The sequence below is a fragment of the Urocampus carinirostris genome, chromosome 6 (genome assembly GCF_059441175.1).
Source record: "Urocampus carinirostris isolate Australia breed hairy pipefish chromosome 6, RoL_Ucar_1.0, whole genome shotgun sequence".
Taxonomy (NCBI): domain Eukaryota; kingdom Metazoa; phylum Chordata; class Actinopteri; order Syngnathiformes; family Syngnathidae; genus Urocampus; species Urocampus carinirostris.
In genome coordinates this window covers 26,021,034-26,042,374 of record NC_142354.1, presented here as the reverse complement: position 1 = coordinate 26,042,374, position 21,341 = coordinate 26,021,034, and the positions used below count along the sequence as shown (strand labels likewise).

At 38.7% G+C, this 21,341-nt stretch overlaps 1 protein-coding gene across 4 annotated transcripts in view; it reads right to left on the bottom strand.

The window, feature by feature from the left end:
- arhgap46a (Rho GTPase activating protein 46a) overlaps positions 1-21,341 on the bottom strand; it is a 60,403-nt gene that overhangs the window by 21,842 nt on the left and 17,220 nt on the right. For 3 of the 4 annotated variants that reach the window (XM_088338471.1, XM_088338467.1, XM_088338468.1), the window contains exon 2: positions 11,715-12,191. In XM_088338471.1, the coding sequence (XP_088194597.1) occupies positions 11,715-12,191 (477 nt within the window). Of the gene's footprint in view, positions 1-11,714; positions 12,192-16,195; positions 16,311-21,341 lie in introns of those variants that run through there. The other variant, XM_088338470.1, reaches the window with a different exon arrangement.

Here is a 21,341-nt window from a genome sequence, read left to right as displayed (position 1 = left end):
TAATAAACTATGACTTCAAAGCACTTAAAAACTATAACAGACAAAATACAAGAGCGGGAAATTGGAGACTACTGTGCGGGTGACCACAGACACAAGAGGACAACGGTGAGGGCATGTGTAAATGAGAAGGGGAGGGGATTAGTCGTGGGAGAGTGCAAGAAGGGAATGAGTGAGAAGACTGGCATTCCATAGAACTCTTTCAAGTGGCCTGTCGCTGTGTGGGGAGTCTCACACAATGCATGGCTGTGCCATCGTCTCGGAGACGCCTCTGTAGATGACAACGACTACCAAAGTGCAAGGTGGGGGAGGATAAGACTGAAAACCGGTCTGGAATTTTAAAAATTCTGAATTGGACAAAAACAGCTGAAAAAAAAAAGAACAGTCATGCTTAGTTGCAAATTTACAGGTAGTTGCTAGGGGCAATTGGTCAAAACACAGTGATACCTCTTTATACAGGTTTCTTTTTCTTTCACAAAAATCTTGCTCGCTCTCCGAAAAAAATCCAGTTCATGAGCAGTCCCAAAGGCTACTGCTAGAGACCGCTCAACGCCATCAGCTCTGTTCAGTTTACACATGTGCCTCCCACCATCAGGCACCTGATTTGGTCCCCTTGGTAGAGAAGTAGAGTACCTGCACCTGCGGCAAGTTTGTTTTGATCAAATCTCCCATTTCGTATGATCTATCTTTTGTAACTTTAGCAAGAAGTTCTGGATAGGGAAACTAAAGTGTATGATAAGAGAATGATGTCAACTTAAAGGGAGCAAGAAATAATAAAAAAACATGAGCGTGCATGTTGGTGCAAGTGACCAAGGGAAAAGGGTACAGTCGGGAAGCAGCAAGTGCCAATTACAAAGCCGCAAAAGACTTTACGCAGCGCTTCGCTGCAACAATTTCCAGTTGAGGTTATATACCTGTTGCAAAACAAAAACAGTAAAGAGGACAAGTGCTAATGTATCAAAGGTCATGCACCATTACCTGTCAATTAAAAATGTAGCCTTTTCCATGCAACAACAAATTAAGAAGTAAAAGAATAAACTTTACATTTTAATGTTAAAAAGAAGCTAATCGCAAAACACATAGCTAAAAACCACAGGAAACATAAATCAACTGTTCACAGATCTACAAAAAAGATTTAAAATGCATAACAATGGTAGAGAGAAATGCATATTGACCAATCATAAGAAAAAAAAAAAGAGTCACAAATGGAGCTGGCATCTAATTGGTAGAGGAGCAGGCTTCAGTCATACACTTCCAAAAGTTGGCTCTTGGAGCCGTTTCGTTTGTGAACGACACATCTCGAAAAGTTGAGCTTTAACGCTTCACATACCCACAAAGGACATTACACATTAGTAGCGTGCAAATGACCTCCGTTTAGCACCAGGTTCGATCATGTGAGACCATTATAAATCGGTAGCAAAAATGTAGGATGAAATGGGATTAGAGGTTCTACAGAAAATGCAAAGTAATCCGATTGCTTCAGATCAACTTACTGGTCAGCAAACTTCAATTAGTCTCAGCAGCTCTGGTGACTATCACCCATGTAGACTCGGAAAGCTATGTCACGGCAGTTCTGTGATGGGGCTTCTCAATATCACGGACTCACTAAATATATTTCATATTGTACCGTGAATGCCAAACCACAGATGGTATTTTTCAAGGGCAGACATTTGAGGATTATGCTGGCAAAAACGTAAGAGGAAATAAAGGGATCAAGGACACTTGTGAGTGGGGAAAAAAAAAGCCAAGGGAGATATTGTATCCATCCAAGTAGCTTTTAAATATATTTTCGGGTTCTTTTTACTTCCTAAAAATATTTTCTGAAATGCAACTGTCACACAACAGCTGAAGTGACACACCTCTATTTAAGCCAAGATGTCTACTAGCAGTGAATGTCTTGGGCTCTATTCTGATGAGTGGCAAGACCGGTCATGGAACATATGGAAGGTATAGTTAGTAGCAAGCAAACCCCAGTAGACCCACCTCTGGTATCTAAATTCCTCCCTTTCGATAATCCCATTTCAGAAAACTGCTCAACATAAAAAAAAAAGTAAGTCAACAACAGTGTAATTCAGAAATACAGTAGACCCCCGTATGCGGCGTTCCCGTCTTGTGACATCTGCACTTTACGTGGTGGAAAAAAAAATGTTTTTGGGGCAGCATCTTTACGGTAATTTCCCCACAATGCAATCATCAACAACAGATTATTTTGTATGCCCAAAACGTAAGAAATTCACACTTTGCAGTGGTCGTGTGTATGACACATCTCTAAGACAGCTGTCTGCTATTGGTCAACATCAAATGCTGGTCTACTATTGGTTTTGTATCAAAAATCATGAGAATGCAGCTATGCTATTGGCTGTACTATATCCCACAATGCTTTAAGTCTTTGCGAGTCGGCGTTACAATATAGTTCTTTTTGATATATTTATTTGCTATGGGTCCCGGGGCTTGCAGTGAGAGCAGGGAGAAACAAACATGATAACTATGGAAACAAAGCAATCAATTATTAAGAAATCTGAAGAAGACACACGGATCTCTACCCTTAATAAACTACTTGGCCATTATCAGTTGACGACAGGTGGTTCATTAAAAGTGAGGCGTTTAAAGAAAGGCATGACAAGTGGAAGTTTTAAAATCAGTTTCACTTTTAATCTCATATCAATTTTCAGCTCAATAGTTAACCATATGTACATATAAAAGTAGTACTTATTACATACTATTTTGTTATTTCAATGTTTTAATCTGGAGTACCGGGGTGTTAGCTAATTACAATAGGTTTTCATCCCCTACTTAGCAATCCCTAATTTAGAACGCATTAATTTCGTATCCTGCGGGTCTTCACTCGTAAAAAGATATAAATAAATAAAATAAAACCACAACGGTATGATACAATGCCATGTCAGATTTTTGTCGGGGGGTTTGGCGAAGACCTCAAACTTATACAAGGTCGTCGAAATAGGAACCAGCCAATAAAATGTGAAATGAGTTCAAAGCTAGGGCACCACGGCAGCGCAGAGGTTAGGGCGTGCGCGGAACAGTTCTGAGGTCATGTGATCGAACCTTCCTGTGTAGAGTTCGCATGTTCTCCCCGTGCTTGCATGGGTTTCCTCCGGGCACTCCGGTTTCCTCCCACATTCCAAAAACATGTATGCCAGGTTAATTGGCAGGTTCAAATTGTCCCTAGGTGTGAATGAGCGAGTGAGTTGTTTGTGTGCCCTGCGACTGGCTTAGCAACCAGTTCAGTGTGCCCTGCCCACTGCCCGAAGATAGCTGGGATAGGCTCCAGTACCCCCGCGATCCTACTGAGGATAAGCGGTGCAGATAATGAACGGATGGATCGAGTTCAAAGCTTTGCAAGGGAAACCATTAGCTTTAAATTAACTTTGTCACAGGCGAAAAAAAGGAAATGTCTATTATAGAGACACAACCTGATGTGGAAAGGGCTGAAAAGAAGCTAACCACACTAGACGCAGAGACAAGGAAACAAGTACTCGTGTTTCCAGTGAAAATAAAACTACGGTGGTTATATCCCAAGAGTCTTGTCAGATGAAAAGCACTTAAGAGTCCCTCTGTATACATTTAGACAAAATGTGACTCATTAGGTGTATCAAACGATTAAGACGCCCACTTGTTTCCTAAAGGACCCCACTGGTAATTACTTTGACATGACTCACTGACAGACAATCACAAGTGCATGGGAAGATAGCTTTCTTTGACTTTTTACACTTGATATTTGCTGTGCAGAAATACTTATCGATTAAAAAGAATAAGAAAGTAAAGATTCAGGACAATAGGGGAACCGTACAAACAGTCATCAACGTAGCCTAGAAAATCATTGGATGCTCTCTGTCCTTTCTGGAGGACATTTCAAGTATTTTTCACACACATTTCAAACTTTAAAAAAAACACCTATGACCACTAAAGAGATAGCTTTAAGTTGACCTACAGATTTGAACCCGAGGGTTTTGAGTACCAGCCTTTGTTGTTCTTAGCGTTTCATTACAGACCCATGACTGGCCCGTAAAACTAAAGTGAACAAGGACCCACATGTAAACCACATAAACAGTCCTAGACCAAACTGCCGTGACTCAGCTCGTACAGCTCTTCAGAAGCTTGAGATCTTTGGAAGGAAGCCCACACACACACAATTGTCCCACTAACTATATGTATGCAGTAAATGCCCCTATACATTTTTCCTTTCCTTCAAAACAATAGACACATAAATTGAAATGAAAGTAAAATTCAACGCAGATGTTTTTTGAGCTATATCGTGGAAGCGATGAGGATCTGTGTACTTCCTGCACCAGGAACCACATGTGATAGGCATGTTTACCTGTGAGAACTGCTGATGAGCTTCACAGACTCCCAAGTACCCGCAACGTCCCAGGACATGTGATAGAACTTAGCCGATGAGTAACAGATCATGTCCTCAAGCATGCTACATTTAATTAGAGGAGATACAAAACAGCACCAAATGTTAATAGAAAAACACTGGTAGGTTGTATGGAAACATTTTTTTTTAATCTTTTTTATCTATTATGAGCAGATGTTAACCCCCCAAAAAGGCAAACAAGTAGTGGGACAACAACCATGTCCATTCTTCACAAAGAACTGCTTGTTTTTTGTGTGTTTTTTTTAAAGGGATAATCTCTTCTGGAGATCTCAACAGAAAAGATATGCAAACCAAAATTAAGATTTAATAGAGAAGATTTATTCAAAAACCTACATCCAAAGTTAAATGTGAATACATTCATGGGACGATTATGTGAAACCTTAAACCATTGGAAAAATTAAACCTTTTTTTCTTTTCATTTTTCTTCGACAACAATCTAAAAGCTGTAGAACCAACCAAAAATAAGTCTGAGAGTTTTATTTTCAGCCTTATAAGCAGTCATATTTGATATACTCTGAATTCTTACATTGTTCTTTAAGGTACTTCAAGATATATTGACTGGTAATCATGATAGGGAACCACATGGATAAATATTGTACTAACTCAAGAGTGCTATTGCAGGCTATGTATGTGCTGCCAAGTACCATTAATGATTGGAATAAGCTGACCAATCAGGGGTCATCATTAATTGATTTTTGGAAAAAAAATTAATATTTAAGTGCGAAAAAATTAAAATTAATTTTTTTGCGGCAAGGCCAATTAATGGGTATTTATTGGATTTCTAGCCATTAATTGGTAATTTAATGGTATACTAGCCGTGTCAATATGGTCGAACAAACTGGTCCCTTTAATCTTTACTTTTAGTACAAAAAATATCTTCTGAGTTATTGGTGATCACATCAGCTACCGTCATGTTGGGGCTTGTTTTATAATTATAATTTGTCGATTCCTCCTAAGTTAATATGCGAATTGTCGGAACACTAACTGAGGTTAGATGAACAGTGAATGATAGAACATTCACGCCAACATTATCATGCGCAGTAAGACACCTTAGTAATAAGAGGTTTTGCTATTTATTACACATTCATTTATGAACAAAAATGTGTACAACATGTGCGTATGTGCATCCACGACGTACGTGCTTGAGGCAAAACGTGAGCTAATCAACAAGCCCGATTTTGTCCCGACCAATAAAAAGCTGCTTTGCAACCACACTATGTACGTACAGCTACCGTGTTTCCCCGAATATAAGGCCGGCCTTACTTCAAAATCATCGTCAAAAATTGAGGTTTTGAAATAAAAATATGTGCAAAAGTAATAAATTTTCGCTAAAAATTTCTTAGAAAAGCATTGCCGTTGTTAAATAACGTTGATATCTACGGTTTTCATAGGTAATATGAGCCTCTTATTTGCAGGAAGGTTGAATTTCATTTCTCATAAAAAGCTGGGCCTTATAATGGGGGAAACACGGTAGCTTACGCGTATGCATGCACTGTCCCGATTGTGCGTGTATGTGCCCTTGACCGCATACGAAATGCTCGCGCGGCGAGAAAATTTGCACGTTTGTTGACGCAATCGACTAACAAAAAACCCGAATATTTTCGCAATTAATGGGTCGCAAACTCGCAATAATTGCTAATTATTTAAATTTTGCAATAAATGGATTTATGAATTTAAGCAACCATTCCATTAATTTTTCGCAATTAATGGCATTAATTTTTCGCCAATCATTTATTGCTGACCCCTGTGACCAATACTTTGGCTGTTTCTGCTGTGAGACAAGAGCTGTACTGATCAATTCCGGGCATTAATAAGCAATAACACCCGTCTTTCAGAGAAACCTAATTTGAGAGAAAAGTAGAGGTGTACAAGGAGAAATAAAATAAGATATCAATAACTAAGGAATGTAGGAGATGGCTTCTAAGTAAAATCCACCTATCACAAGCAAATAATGATTAAAAACGTTCCCAAGGTATATCTATTGTATTCTAATATGTAAACACTGATGACAGTAACTGCAAGGTTGGAGGATAGGCAAACCAGTGCCTGCTATACAAACATCATTAAGTGAAGATAATTTGGAGTTACAGTTGTGCGACCCGCAATCAAACCCATTTGTAACGCCAATCCTTGAACAATCAGTTCTCAACAGAGATTTTTTCTGAACATCATGTTTTTTTTATATCTGGTGAGCGGACTCCATTTTTTTTTTAACAATCTGATCAGGGATGCTTGTTTTATATAACATTTTGACATCAGAAAATAAGGAAAGGGAAGCGCTAACTTGCGAGAAATATTTTTTTCAAAAAAACTAGTGGTGGACCGATTATCGGGCAGGCCAATTATCGTGCAGGACGATATTTGGGAATTTGATATCGATAACGCGATATTATGAAGCTGATATAGCCGATTTAAGATAAACACCGAGCAACAACCGGCCCGAGCCATTTTTTTCCTCTCTTCCCTTCTGTGTCTGACGCTACCTACCCGCGCCTTCTGATTTGATAAAAAAAAAAAAAAATCGGGAGGAGCCTCCGAAACAAGAAGTCCCCAATTTGCACTGTCTGCAGACACAGACTCGAGCAAAGGTTGAGGCTCTCGCTAATATTTTCATATTTGAGAATACCTTTCACATTTGCAACCAGGGGCAATTTTAGGTTCAGAGCATTGGGCGTACTAAGCACCCAGAGTGTCATTTCACTTTACCTTTACACCAACATTGACATACAAAAATCGTGTGATTAAATCAATAAATCAGTCAATAAACATTAATTCAGTCATTTAAAAAAGTAATACATAGATGAATAAATATTTGACCTCCATGTTCTCAAACACAAGCTGTCTTATAAACAAGAAGATAAGAATTCAGGATCATAAAAACCAGTATTATCTCATATTTTTAATAGTGAAGGGTTTACATAGAATCCATCATAATGTGTTGCCAATGTGGTCAACTGATGAGGAGAAAATACATAATTATCAGAATTCATCTTAACGCAGTGATAGGAATCAAATGAACGGAACCATTTCAAAGCAGGGGAGTATTTCCCATGCTGCGTTGTTCACATTTTTGTTTTGTTTATTATCTTTTTTTCGCGTTCATCATATTTAAGCTTACCCTGTCCTATATTGAGGAAAATAGTTTTAAAAATGCTATATTTTTTTCTTGAGCCCCCCAAAAACGGCCTGGTTCACAAATGTTTACAACTACGACTAGTAGTACAACATTAGGCTTTATATAGAGTACTGTATTAGCCATCTTCTATAATAGCCTTGTTGTAATGCATGTTTATTGTTTGCAGTTGTTCACCGATTGCACTAACTAGGGCACAATTGTGACTGAGACCCTGGTTTTATTGGATTTCCCATGTAAACCAACACACTTATTAGTCATGTGAAAGTGAAAGATTAGTCATGTTTGTTGTGTTGAAATTCTAATTTATCACCTGTAAAAGTTTATTGCGCTATTAATGTTTTATTTAGATTCATAACAAATATTATAGGTTTCTTTTTGCATTATTAAAAAAGGTCTTATGCCAATTTTTAAGCTTTTGCAAAAAATGTATATCAGCTGCTCATATCGGTTATCGGCCTCCTCTTAATACTAATAATCGGTATCGGTCCTGAAAAACCCATATCAGTCGATCTTTAAAAAAATGGTTCTCCCTGAATTTTGTCCAAAATGTGAGCTTTTGTTGAGACTTACCAGATAACTGGCAGATTACTTTTCTGGTGAAAGATGGGGGTCTAGTCTTTCATTTGGTAGTGTCTTTGTTTAATAGCTTTAATTCACCGTTTTCTGTGGGCCATGGACATCTCTCAAAATTGGCAGCAATTGGTAAATGTCTGACACAGAGTTGAAATCCCACCAGGCAAAATGCTGATCTGCTGAGTATGACCACGGTTTACTAAATAGACAAAAAGGGTACTGGGAAAGGTTGAGTCACCAGGGCAAAGTGTGATCTGGTGGGTAGTGTAGACTCTCCACACACAGCTCAATCTGTAGTAGTCTCATTCTGTAGCCATTACTAAGCAATTAGTTCATCCTTAAAACCCTTGTAATCCTGAATGATAGGGCCACAGAAATGAAGCATGTGAAGGAGAAGAGTCACCACGGCCTTTGAAAATAAAGCATGGTTGCCGTGTTTGCATGGAGCTGGAATGTAGCGGCCCGGCTTGTTATTAATCACAGGCACCGCTCGCCTCTAGTGTAACCGCACAGACTCTCATACTTAAGAGGCCTTGCAGTCTTTTGATGGCCTCAGGCCTAGATGTGTTTTAGGAAAATAAAATGGCGAAGGAGTAGCTCAAGCAGCGGGTCGGCATACAGACGGACACCAAGATAGTAGCTGTGGCCGTTTGCCAGACGCAACATAAGTGGCATGCGCGGAATCCAAAAGGGAGGAGATGGTGGTTGAGATGGAGGCCACAACGTAAAGCACAAGACGGGAATCTTTGAATGACTTTGTGTGCCGTTCTGCATCGGGGAACTCAATGTAGCTAGGCAAATGTTGAACTTGGCAACGTGTCCATTTGAGTATTTTCAGCATTTGGTAGCCATTTGAGGAAAGAGTTAAATTTGGTTCAAAAGGCAGTGAAAAAAGAAAGCCGGGGACATATGGAATGGCTAAATGTGTGAAGAAAAATGCAAACACAGCTTGAGATTGACTCAGCTGGTCAAATGTTAATGCTTTAACTACGCTTTTGCTGGATGAATTGGTGATAAATCAAATTCGCCAACATTCTGGCACCATGAGTAAAAAATAGTGTGATAATGAGAGAAACCAGTTCTTTCTCGAATATTATCAGTATAACCAGCAGTGTTGAAATCAATGCCCACACTGTTACGTAACGGCGTTATTTTTTTTCAGTAACGGTGTAATCTAACTACAGTGTAACCTCGGTTTTCGAACGCCTCTCAGTTCGGACAAATCGGTGTTCGACCAAAAATTTTGAGAAATTCTTGCTTCGCTGTTCGGTCAAAAAAACGGAGTTCGAACGCCGGTACGCTAGGGTGCGATGCTGAGCGGCGTACGGGTGTTTTAGCCCCTAATTATGCCTCCGAAGAAGTTCGGTGCAAGCAACAAAGTTGCTACAGGTGAAAAAAGAAGGGTAGTGTGTCCAACTATTGCCTTTAAGAAAGACATAATAGCTAAATATGAAAGAGGTGTACGAATTTCCCATCTTGCTAGTGAATACAGCGTGGCTAAATCTACTATCAGTACGATAGTAAAGAATAAGGAGGCTGCGAAATCAAGTGATGCGGCTAAGGAAGTTAGCGTTATAAGCAAGCAACTGCCGCAAGTTTTGGAAGAGGTTGAAAAACTTTTGATGATTTTTCTCTCCCCACCGTCCACCACAAAGGTAAGAAATCCTATTCATAATCCTTTTTTTATTTTTACACGTTCATGTTAGCGTAATCTTTCGTACGGAAGATAACGCTAAAGCGAACGTACGATTAGCCTGGGTTAGCTTCATGTTTACGTTCTTGCTAAACAATCAGGGTGTTGGAACGGATTAAAATGATTTTACATTACTTTTAATGGGAAAAACGATTTTCCGTGATCGACCAAATCGGTTTTCGAACAGGGTTCCGAAACGGATTATGGTCGAGAACCGAGGTTCCACTGTAATTGTTTTTTCTGCTGTTGTGTTATTTTTCGATTGTTCTCGATTGTTCTCAGCTCAGGGATGCTGCTGGAAATGTGAATTTCCCTTCGGGGATGAACAAAGTATCTATCTATCTATCTATCTAGTTACTAATGGTCAAAAGTGGTGCGTTACTTTCAATAAATTGTACAAATTACTATTTGTCATCTCTGTACGTTCAAGAACAGTGAACATAGGAGCCAAAATGTATGTGTATCGTTCACTGTTATTCTTGTTTTGTCCATGGGGTGGCACAAGTTAATTTGGTGGTGTATAAAGTTAGCAATGTTTGCATTGCCAGGGAGGTATTTAACCCCGTACGGCAAAAGCTTTTTTGAACGCTGTGCTATGCGAAAGCTGGTTTGTTGGTAACCCTTGGTTCGAGTGTCTTTTGTGTTGAGCAACAAGCTAACGGGACGTTTGAGAAGCTTCTGATCCTCAGATACAATCACTGGTTTGAGAAGGGGAAGGGTAGTCTATTTGGCTGGATACATGATGGAAAGGTACAGAATCTCATTTGGCTCAAGCTGCTAGATTTACACTGCAGTGTTAAACGCATTTTGTTGTGTATTTTAATCTTGAACGGTTTACTTTTGAACCAATATTTCAAGTACAGTAGGAAATGTCTACTTGATCAGTTGTTTGACTTGAGACTGACTTATGCTACGGAGTGAAACTCACTTTGTATAGTTTTACTATGGACTTTTGTTGTGGAGAAAATATTTTAAGTTCAGTTGTGAATGTCCACTTGGCCAGTTGTCTCTGGTTGTGAGAGTTAGATTTAATTTGTTAAACTGACTTTATTTTGTTTGAATCTGTTGCTGTTAAGGTGCAATAAATAGTAATAGTAAGGTTCTCTAACAAAACTACCCGTCTGTTCATCTCAATTAAACTTACCTGAATACTTCTCAGAACATTGCAAATTTATTAACATGCAGCTTTTTTTAAAGTATCATAGTTACTTTCCCTGGTTACTACAGTAGTTACTTTTACTATAGAGTAGTTCAGTTACTGACTCTTTTATTGGAAGAAGTAGTAACTATAGTTATTCACTTATTAAAGTAACGTGCCCAACACTGATCACTGATGGTCAAGTGGTTAGGTTTTGGCGTTCTCACCACTGCGACCACAGTTTGATTCCTGTCGCACACAATGATCATTGCACAAAAAGGAATGTAAATTCATAAAACATCATGTGGTAAAGACACAAACAAATATCGCATGCATTTCCAATTTTATCCACCAGTCATATACAGTATATAAGGCGCACCGGGTTAAACGGCCTACTTTCAAATTTCGGGCCAAATTTTAGGCGCGTCATATAGTGCAGAAAATAAGGTACCTATTGCCTCAGTTTAGGTGTTATCATATTGACCTTCAGCAAAGTATTCATAAAAACCACTGCTCGCTGTGATTTCTATCATCATTGGACTAGGTCTCATGACAGCAAGGAGTAGCGAAAAAAAGTTTTTCTCCAGCAAAATAGTTCTCTTGACAGGTTTCAAAATCCACTTTGCGAGAATGAGTGAGATTCTAGAGTTCTTTCAAAATGTAGGCCAATAGAAACACTCCGTATGCCAAAATTCTTCAATCATAATTCCTCTTGATCACCTGATCCAGTGACAAACCACAATTACCATTCAGGTTACAGTGCAGTATTATTTGGCCTTACCTCTGTGGTTCTTGGTGTTCATTGCTGCATCCGTCTGCCTGTGATCTGACATCAACTGCCGGGTCCAGCTCTTTGTTGGAAGCTGCTTCAATCGTCTCAGCCTGGCCTCTGTCTTGCTCAGGCACGGAGCTGCACAAGCCCTGGCTCCCCACACTGCTGTTACTCCCAGTAGTCCCATGCTGGTGCCTTTCCACAAGCACTCCTGCACGCTTGGCCTCACGGCAGCGCTTCATTGCTTGCAGCTGGGAGAGGGGCACGATATCTGCTCCTTGAGGCCGATGCCAGACTGTGCGTCGGCCCGTAGAGTTGTAGTAGTAGAAGCGGCCGCTTTGGGGGTCAAAAAGCTCCCACCACTGGTTGCCATCTGCTTGCCGAACCGGAGCGCCCAGAGGCGGGTCCCAGCCGCATTCGCCGGTGGTCAAGTTCACGTACATGCGCTCACGGGAGCGTGGCTCCAGGATCTCCACCCAATCAGAGCTGGATAGAAAGAAAAATGATAGAAAAAAATGTTACTCAGCAGGGAAGAATTTATCGCAGAAAGCTGCTTTTTCTCACCGTTTAGGTTACGGTTATTTTTGAAACTGCTCTGTGGGGACTATAGAGTTTTTTTATGCAAGAACTAAGGTTTTAGTTTTTAAATACCCAGGTAGTGTGGATAAGTGATCCAGTTAAAAAAAATACCCACACACACAGCTTCGGAGTCGGAATAATACGGCCCCCGTCATGCCGGCCCACAAGACAAACTTGAGAAAAGTACAAAAGAAAAATTAGCCGTCAAACAATGACCTGCAGTTTCAATAAAATCTGTTTTAATAAAATGTCTTGTTATTCTGTTGTCTTTCTTTTCTCTTTGTGTCCCTTAATGCGCCCGTGTAAAAACTATTTTTCATTGCACTTATGGCCAACATTCAAAAAGCTGGCTACATTTTACTGTACTCGTTTTTTAAATTTAATTCAATTTCTTGCAATAAAACAGACCTATAGAATCCCTATTGCATTGGAATTGTCAATGCAAATGATCAAACTTAGTGTTTCAAAGGGAGATATTACTTTGTAACTACTTTTAATCAAAGTTTTTATTTGTAAAATATTTTCTTTGTATATTTAGAAAGTTTCAAAACCAATAGGATCAAATGGTCCCTTTTTAAACAAACAGATAACTTGCGGGTAAATGCTAGTGAAAAATACTGTATTGGCTTACGTTTTTTTTCCCTAATTAATTACCAAGATACTGGATTAAAGACTCTATAGTCTTAAGCAAAAATTCAATGCATCAATCAGCTATTTTTTTCTTCTCCGGGCCAGCTTTTTTCAAACCCATGCGGCCCGTGACATAAAAGGTTTGCCCACCCCTGATCAAGCTGTATCTACAGGTTTTGGGTGATGTCATTTGTTTTGGAAGCTACTGGGCAACAGTGCAGTAATGGCGCTTGCGTGTTTGTCCTGAATAAGGTGACAGGTGGACACACACCCAATGAGCCACCACACATGAAGCCAGCGGGGCACAAAGGCAAACATACGCTGCCGAGTGCCACAAACACAAAAACCACTGCGCTTAGCGTACAATCACAGAGCAGCAACGGCAAACTCAGCAGGATGCATGTACACAACAACAGCAATTACACAGTAGCGAGGCCCAAGAGATGAAATACTGAAAAAGAAAGATTGGGCAGCATAGTTTCTAGAAAGATACAAAGGTTATAGATAAGCTACTCACGGTCAGACTATGGACTTAATTTGAAGGACTGTATTTAGCACTTACAGCATGTTGTATCAACTAAATGATGTGCGTTGTGAAAATTTATGGACGTACATTTTTACTAACTCATGCACAAGGGCAAACTGGTATCTGCCACGTTGCTTTCACACTACTGTGGTCTGATAGTGCTGAGAGGTCCACAGTTTTGCAATCATCAATTTTCTTGTAGTCAAATAAGCATGATTTATCCCAAGTTTGGTTTTCTTTCAATTTCTTTTGATCTAGTTGTTTAGAATCACCTAACCTCTCTTTAGACCATCTGTAATGCTTGTATGAAGCCAACTTTGGCGTCTAAAAACACTAACATTTTCTATTTCTGAAGCCAAGCCAAGTGTGTGTACACCTCGATCACATAAATGGACACGAGGCCATGTGGGCTGTCAGTTGTGCTAATGCGGGAACAACTGCTGTTCTATATTTTAACTGGAAAGCCTGGAGAATTACCAGTTAATCAAGTAAACAAATTACAATCTATATTTCCTGTTGCCATGTAGCATGAGACCACCATAGAAAGGATGTAGGAGTGTCCTTCGCACTATCCACCCATGTGTCTGTGTTCTCTCCACTGAGAGGCCAGCTGGTTCAATCCCACACATCAAGAAAGCAGTCCTGACCTTATGTGGCTCACGTGCACATTGTTTTTAAACCACTTTAAAATCCTGATAATTGGGGAAAAACTAAATTATGCGACTTCTTAAGCTCATCTTAATAGCGGTAAGGAAGCTTGGTCTTTAAGTCCGCAAAAATGGGAACCAAAGACGCTATGTTTTGGTATGGACTGGTTTGGTGGTAAATACAGTGTGCCAATTCAAATCATACAAATGATCATGTGTTTCAGTTCCAAAAGAATGGTGCAGCAATTAGATTATTTTTTATAATCAATTCATTGTTTAAAGGTGGGATGCATCGTTTGAGGTGTCCCTAAAAAAGTTGAAAGTTCAAATGCCAGCTTACACCCCTAGAAATAAGAAAAAAGGTCTATTCGAGCATGTCTAAGAAATGCATGTACTTCCACACACATATTAATGAGCTAACAGAAGCAGCAATAATGAATACAAGCCAGTAGATGGCGGACGCGGGTAACTCAGTTCCAGGTCTATACAGCTCCTTTAAATACCTTTTTAATTACAAATTTCTCCAAATACTTAGAATTTCAGCTTTGCCAATTTGTCAATTGTCTAAATATCTTTCATGACGGAAGATCAATTAATGTTTTGCTAAAATAAAAATTAAACATTTGAGTGCCAAATGTCTCAGTTAAAGTATTCTTTTCAACCATCCTTGACACAGCTTACACATAATTGTGTCGTTTAAAAAAAAAAAAAAGTTTATTTTGGGGGTCCTGTTATACAATGTGGAGGTGGAAGCTTTTGGCCTGACTCCAGCAATTTGCTTTTAATTTGCAAAATAAAGAACTACATTTAATGCTTATTGTCCGACAATAACGATGGACCAAACCAGTAACTAAAATAATCATCAATGTAAGATATGCGCAATGACAAAATCCATTGACTACAGCAGGGGTCGGGAACCTATGGCTCGCGAGCCATATATGGCTCTTTCTATGAGTATCTGTGGCTCAGAGACAAATTTGATTGCATGCAAAATTTCTCCATCTTGTTCAAAACTTGAGTTGTCTATCCTATCCAGGTACACGCAAAGCCATAACCGAGCTTACTTCGCAGTATATATAGGGCACGTTTTTCACTACAATTTACAGTCAAAGTGTCACACAAAAGAAAAGGGGGAAAAAAAAACTCGTTTTTGCTGTACAACGCTAAAGAATCCTTTATATAAAAGTTCACTATATAATCTGTGTTCAGTGTTCAGATACCTTATGATGAATCCACAGAACTGTAAATACGCCAAAACACCGGAAGATAACTTAGTCATTTGATTGGGTGAGTGGGAGGGATGGGTGGAGCTATGCAAAAAGTGCAAGCACTCCCTCCCATCTCTCGCCCTACGCCGTCTGCCCCAAAAGTGAGCTCATCAGGCTCCCTATTTGCAGAATGTTGTCACGTTTTCACAAAACAACTGCTTGCATCTGGTTTTGAAACCAATATGTATGAAAAAAGGGTCAAAAGGAGTTTAACCGATCTTGAGTAATTTCAAGAAAGAGACAAGTTTAAAGTGGTATGTTTGTTGATTTTGGGACAGGGGCTCTGGCATTATTCTCTTTTCATAATTTTTATCAAATCATCAAAAATAAATGTGCTGAAGACTAAGCTTCTGTCTGGGGCGCGGGTTTAGCAATTTGGTAAATTTGTCTCATAATATATGGTGTGGCTCTTTCCCAAAATAAAATTATTTAATTTTTTGCTTTTATGGCTCTTTGAGTCAAAAAGGTTCCCGACCCCTGGACTACAGTTTTCATTATTTTAATTGAATTGATTTTACTGTGTTCAAAAGCGAGTCATGCGTTTCCAGGCAGTGTCATGAATTCAATCACTAACACGTCTTTAACAGCCATCACAAAAAGGTAGGGGGTTGTGTAGATAACACTATCAAATACTTGGATAGGAAGATTTGTAAATAATGGGCCAGTGGAAGCAGAGGAAAAACAATCAATACCCCCTAACAAATAAGAACTATTATCCTGCTCCTGCTCTCTAAAAGATGAGTTCAAATGCAAGACATTCAATCAATCCGAATGTCCCCATGTGTGGTAAAATCAGTTTGTATTCAAATAAACCAAAAGTGTTTTGTGTTTGATACATACTGTGTCTTTCGTTGCATCTTAAAATTCCATGCTGTGATGACACTAAGGAAATAAGAGCGAATTCAACATCCTTGACTGTGTTCCAAACACCCAACAGGAAGCCAGGCTTTGAGGGTCAATGGTGGAGGCCAGGGCAGAGCGTTTCCCTTGAACATATTGTAGTGGTTGCATAAGGACTAGCCCCTCTAGAAAAATAAATAGCATTTTGAGCATAGTGTGAACATGCTGGGCTTTGTTGACAAGACCAGATAAGCAGGAAGACAGTCCGGTTCAGGTCCAAACATTTCAGAAACATCACATATCACACAGGCCAGAGCCATAACCGCTCTAAACAAGCACAACTTTTATATTTATATATTTTTTGCACAATGTTGCTGCTAATATAGCAACATTTTCTGATGTACATACAATTTAGGTTAGTATACAACCACTACCCCGTAAATATAACCAACTATCCGAAACTTCTTTTTTTATTTTCATCACATGTATTCTTTAGTGCCACGTCTAATTTCGTTAACAATATACACAACTAAGGGTGGGACGATATGCTTCGGTCACGATTCGATTGTAACACGATACTAAAGGTGCCGATTGGATTTATATCCCGATTCTCAATAATTGCGATTTAATTCTCTTTCCAAAAAAACAACTTAAATCATAGCTTTCTGGGACAATAAACCATGAATGATGTCCAAACAATGCATATCAGTCTTTGTCAGTCGGTCAAAAAAACTGACATTTATTTCAACTGAGACAATGAGAACATAACATGTACACAGTGCAACCGGTTTACAGCCACAAAATGTCAATGTAACACAAATGTGGTCCTTTAATGATCCTTTTTAAGGTTCACAATGTAAGATGATGAAATAAAATAGAGCCTCTAAAAGAAAAAAGAAAACAGCACCAGAGTAAGCTATCAAATTAAAAACAAATTCAACATATTTTTTTCAAAACCCTGTGCTGCAGGTAAACCTCGTTGTCCGAAGTTATGCTTTGGGGTAATAAAATAACAATTTCTAAAGTTGAACTGTGAGCTTTGAATTGAAAGTGGATTGCAGATAAACTCAATTTTTCCATTTACGTTTGCTTTCCTGCATTTTTACGTACTGGATATGACGTCACAGAAATCTATTCTGGGGAGAAACATTGATTTTAAAAATCGCCAAAAATAAAAGTGAGATATATACATGAATCGCTTTTTTTGTCCGACCCTTATACACCATGTTGTAATGAATGGCAATTAAAAACAATTCTATTCTATAGAGGGCGTATTCGACATAAGAAAACTCAGTACAGTAGATGGATTGTGACTGGAATTGTATGTTATAAGGCAATAACAAATGTGCAATCAATACAATTGTCTACAAGAATTCCTAAGAGTGAGCATAGCAAAGCTGATGGTTATTCCTCCATTCTCAATGAAAGGCTTTAGTCATACCAAGAAAAGGAGTCATTTCTGAGTGAAAAACTAGTAAGTACAGAGAGCAAATCTCCAATGTACCGTGGCAGAGAGCCTTATTCAGAAAATGTTCATAAATGGTTTGGAATGCAGTCGGCAACAGCTCAGCGAATCTCCAACAGAAATGTTTTCTATTGATCTAAATTTAACTTGTTGCACACGGTTACTGAACTGAAAGATGGAGCGTATCTCTGCTCCAAAAGTTTCTAATCAATTTTGTTTGGTTTTCTTGATGTTGCCAAATCACTTTGTGTGGAACAAAATTGTACATTTTTTGAGACAAAATATTTTGGCAGACTCAAGCGTATGAAAACAACTCTTCAAGCCATAACACAGTTCCTGTTAAAATTTGAAATATAGGAATTTCAGCCTCCCCACATTTGTGGAGTACACAGGCCCTTTGTATTTGTGGGTCAAGGAGAAGATTGTGCATGCTATGGTCACTTAGAAACTAAAAATGTAGCTTGACAAATGCACAAAGAAGCCTGCTTTGGGGACCTTTAGGCACAAACAGACAAACATGCGGAGATATTTACACTAGCGTCATTTTTTTAAACTGCCTTCCCTAGTTCAATTGGCCAGAGTAAAGGATACATAAATCTATCATTCAAAGCTGATAGTCAACTCCCAAAATAACGTCAAAATGAGAACAGGTCCCGCAGTGTAACGGAAACAACACTATAGAGCTCATGGAATCTTCCCCATTGTTCCACACCAACGCCAAAATATAACTGGCACTTTTCCCAGCAGCGGTAAACATAGGGGATTGGACGACACATTCAGTTAGTGGAAAAAAGCCACACGAAGCCATTGTCTAGAAGATCGCGGAATTGAATCCGAAGGATAAAAAGAACAAAATATATTCTAACTGAAGCCGTGGCTTTGCTCTAGAACAGTATTCCTTGTCTGGTGGGACCAAAGTGGGACTTGGACCCGATTTTTGTGAGTCGTGGGGCTTTAGCAGAATAATGCGGAGAAAAAATATCTAAGGGTCAATTGCATTCCTTAACAGTAGATGACAATGATGATAAAAAACATGCCCAGTTCTCATTAATTCCTCAAAACTCAGAAATAATTACCCCTCAATTTTCTCCAAAGCACAAAAAAAAATCTGTTTTACCTATTGATGAGTTAATTAGAATAATATGTCATTTTGTGTACTTTATTCCCTTTGAACTGCTCTTTTTTTGTTGAATTTATTTTGAGTTTGTGGATAAAGACTCATACATATAAAAATGATTTTTCCATGCATAGTGCAGTGTTGATTGTTTGGGTTCAGTGGGTAAGGTTTTTCTGCTGTAAGTGCACAATTTGATTGGTTTTGAAATACATTTATATCTGTACTTGCACATTTTCATTCCATATCTGTGAATGTTGAGTCTGTTAAAATTCTACTCAAAAGTAAATCGTTTTGGATTTTAATAAAAAGAAATGTAGCTTATTGAGCATTAAAGGGAAAAATTACCACCGCAAGCAAAGTATATATGTATATATATATATATATATATATATATATATATATATATATATATATATATAATTATATATATATATATATATATATATTATATGTTTATCTGTCTCTATCCACCAAAGAAAAGGGGAAGGTGTTTAGACATGACCACTATCTTTCACAGGCTTTCAGGTAGGTTACTCTAGATGTGAAAAATGCCCCAAAAAGCTGACTCAGCACTTTTGATTTTGTTGACCCAGTATTTTTTTCAGCAATAAAGAGCAAAGGATGACTGAACAGCTGATTTTTCACTTTCATTCGCCATTTTTGTTTCGTTCTATCCTTGCATCTTGAGGTTTATCTTTTCCAAACAATGTATATGTAGACAATTACATATTTGGGCTGTTCAAACAGTAATTTCATGATTTTATTCTCCATCTGGACCAGGCTTCTCAAAAACTTTTTCAGGTTGAGAGCTACTTTTGTTACCAATTAGCGCAAAGGGCACCCAGTTTGATATGCATTTCTAAAATAACTTAAAATGTTATAACTTTATTGTTACTATGTTATGCTGGGGCGGCAGTAGCTCAGGAGGTAGAGCGATCGTCTTAGGATTAAGGGATCCCAGTTCGAATCCCGGCTTGTCCGTGTTACATGTCGACGTGTCCTTGGGTAAGACATTGAACCCCCAATTACCCCCAATAAGCAGGTTAGCGCCTTACATGGCTGCACAGATCACGGCCGCTATTGGGAAATGTGAAGCACAATGTAAAGCGCTTTGGGAAGTCATTGACTTGAAAAGCGCTATATAAATGCAGATCATTTCATTTCATGTTATAATCTCGTTAAGTATTAGGGTTAAATAGACTCAGTCAACCACTTAAAAATTTCATTAACTGATTAACCACAACAACCCCACACTGGTGTGCTAATTTCAAAAAAGGTCCACCTCAGGGCATTAGGGGGCATTGTCACATTGGAGACCCCAGATCTGGACCGTCTTACCTCTTGGGTTTTCCATTCTCGTGTGCGAAAGACCTTGCGAAAAAGGAAAATGCCAGCCAAAAAGGGTTTCCCGTCTTAACGCGGGTGGTACTTTCACTGCGCACAACTGTTCTAGTATTACTTGAAGTTGTTTCAGTTTTGCCGGCCATTTTAGTTGGGAAAAACATGAATTTATTCTACTACGTTAGGTTTAACTGCAAAATCCTTTCATTCAATAAATTTGAGACGTGTATTTTCTTTCCTTAAATTGGGTCACGTCTTGTAATTAGGCCTTGATGCTTGGTTCTGAAGACAGACCAGTTGAGAACCATTGCTCTAGTAGTCCATTACTGAAATAAGAGGGGATAAAAAGCAGCACACCAGTTAAACTCCAATTACCATCGAGTTGTTCAGATAGGTGACCCTTAACCTTTTCTGACAACACACTATTCTCAGAACGTCTCTTGTGGTAGAGTTCTCACACAGAGCTCGGCATTCATCTAGGAAACCTTAGCTGTCTGTTCGCCAAAGGACATCAACAGGTTCCAAAGTCCACCCTCTCCGGTATATTTAGGGACTAGAGTTTCCTCTATAGAGACAACAAGACCATCCTTTCTCCTTAGCTCTGGCTTCAAATATAACTTAATATTTAAAAGTGTTTACCCTTACTGGGTTGTCAAACAATTCCATATAGATGAGGTGAAGAATAAAGGTGCACTGACTGAATAGGTTCATCATTTCTGTAGTTGTTTGCCCTGTATGTACAAGGTCCAAAAAATGTGTGCACAGTTAAAAGACTTTAAAAATCAGCACCAAATAAAGCAGATTTTTGTCACTCTCTTGAAAGCAAACCACCCTTTTTGGCGAAATATCAGCTTTTTCTCTTCATAAAAGCTTCCTTTCAACTGATAGGAACTCTGTTCTATGCCGTGTGGTGCTAACCTAAAGATTTATTTGTATTTGGTTTATGCAAGCACCTTCAGTACTATCTATTTAGTTGCAACTGAAGGCAAATACAACATTTCTTCTGGGTGATAAATCATTAAATGCCAGTTCGGAATGCTTCGTGGGAAAACAGAAGGAAATTTTAATGGGCAGAGTAACATTTTGAAGTGAAATTGGTAGGTTTTGAATCAAAAATAAAATTTTGTGAAAGCAATATGTCAAAAACTAAAAAAGTGTTTTCACCGTTTTATTCTCAAGTTGTGGTGAGAATACAATGTACAAACTAAAGTTGGAACTGTTAA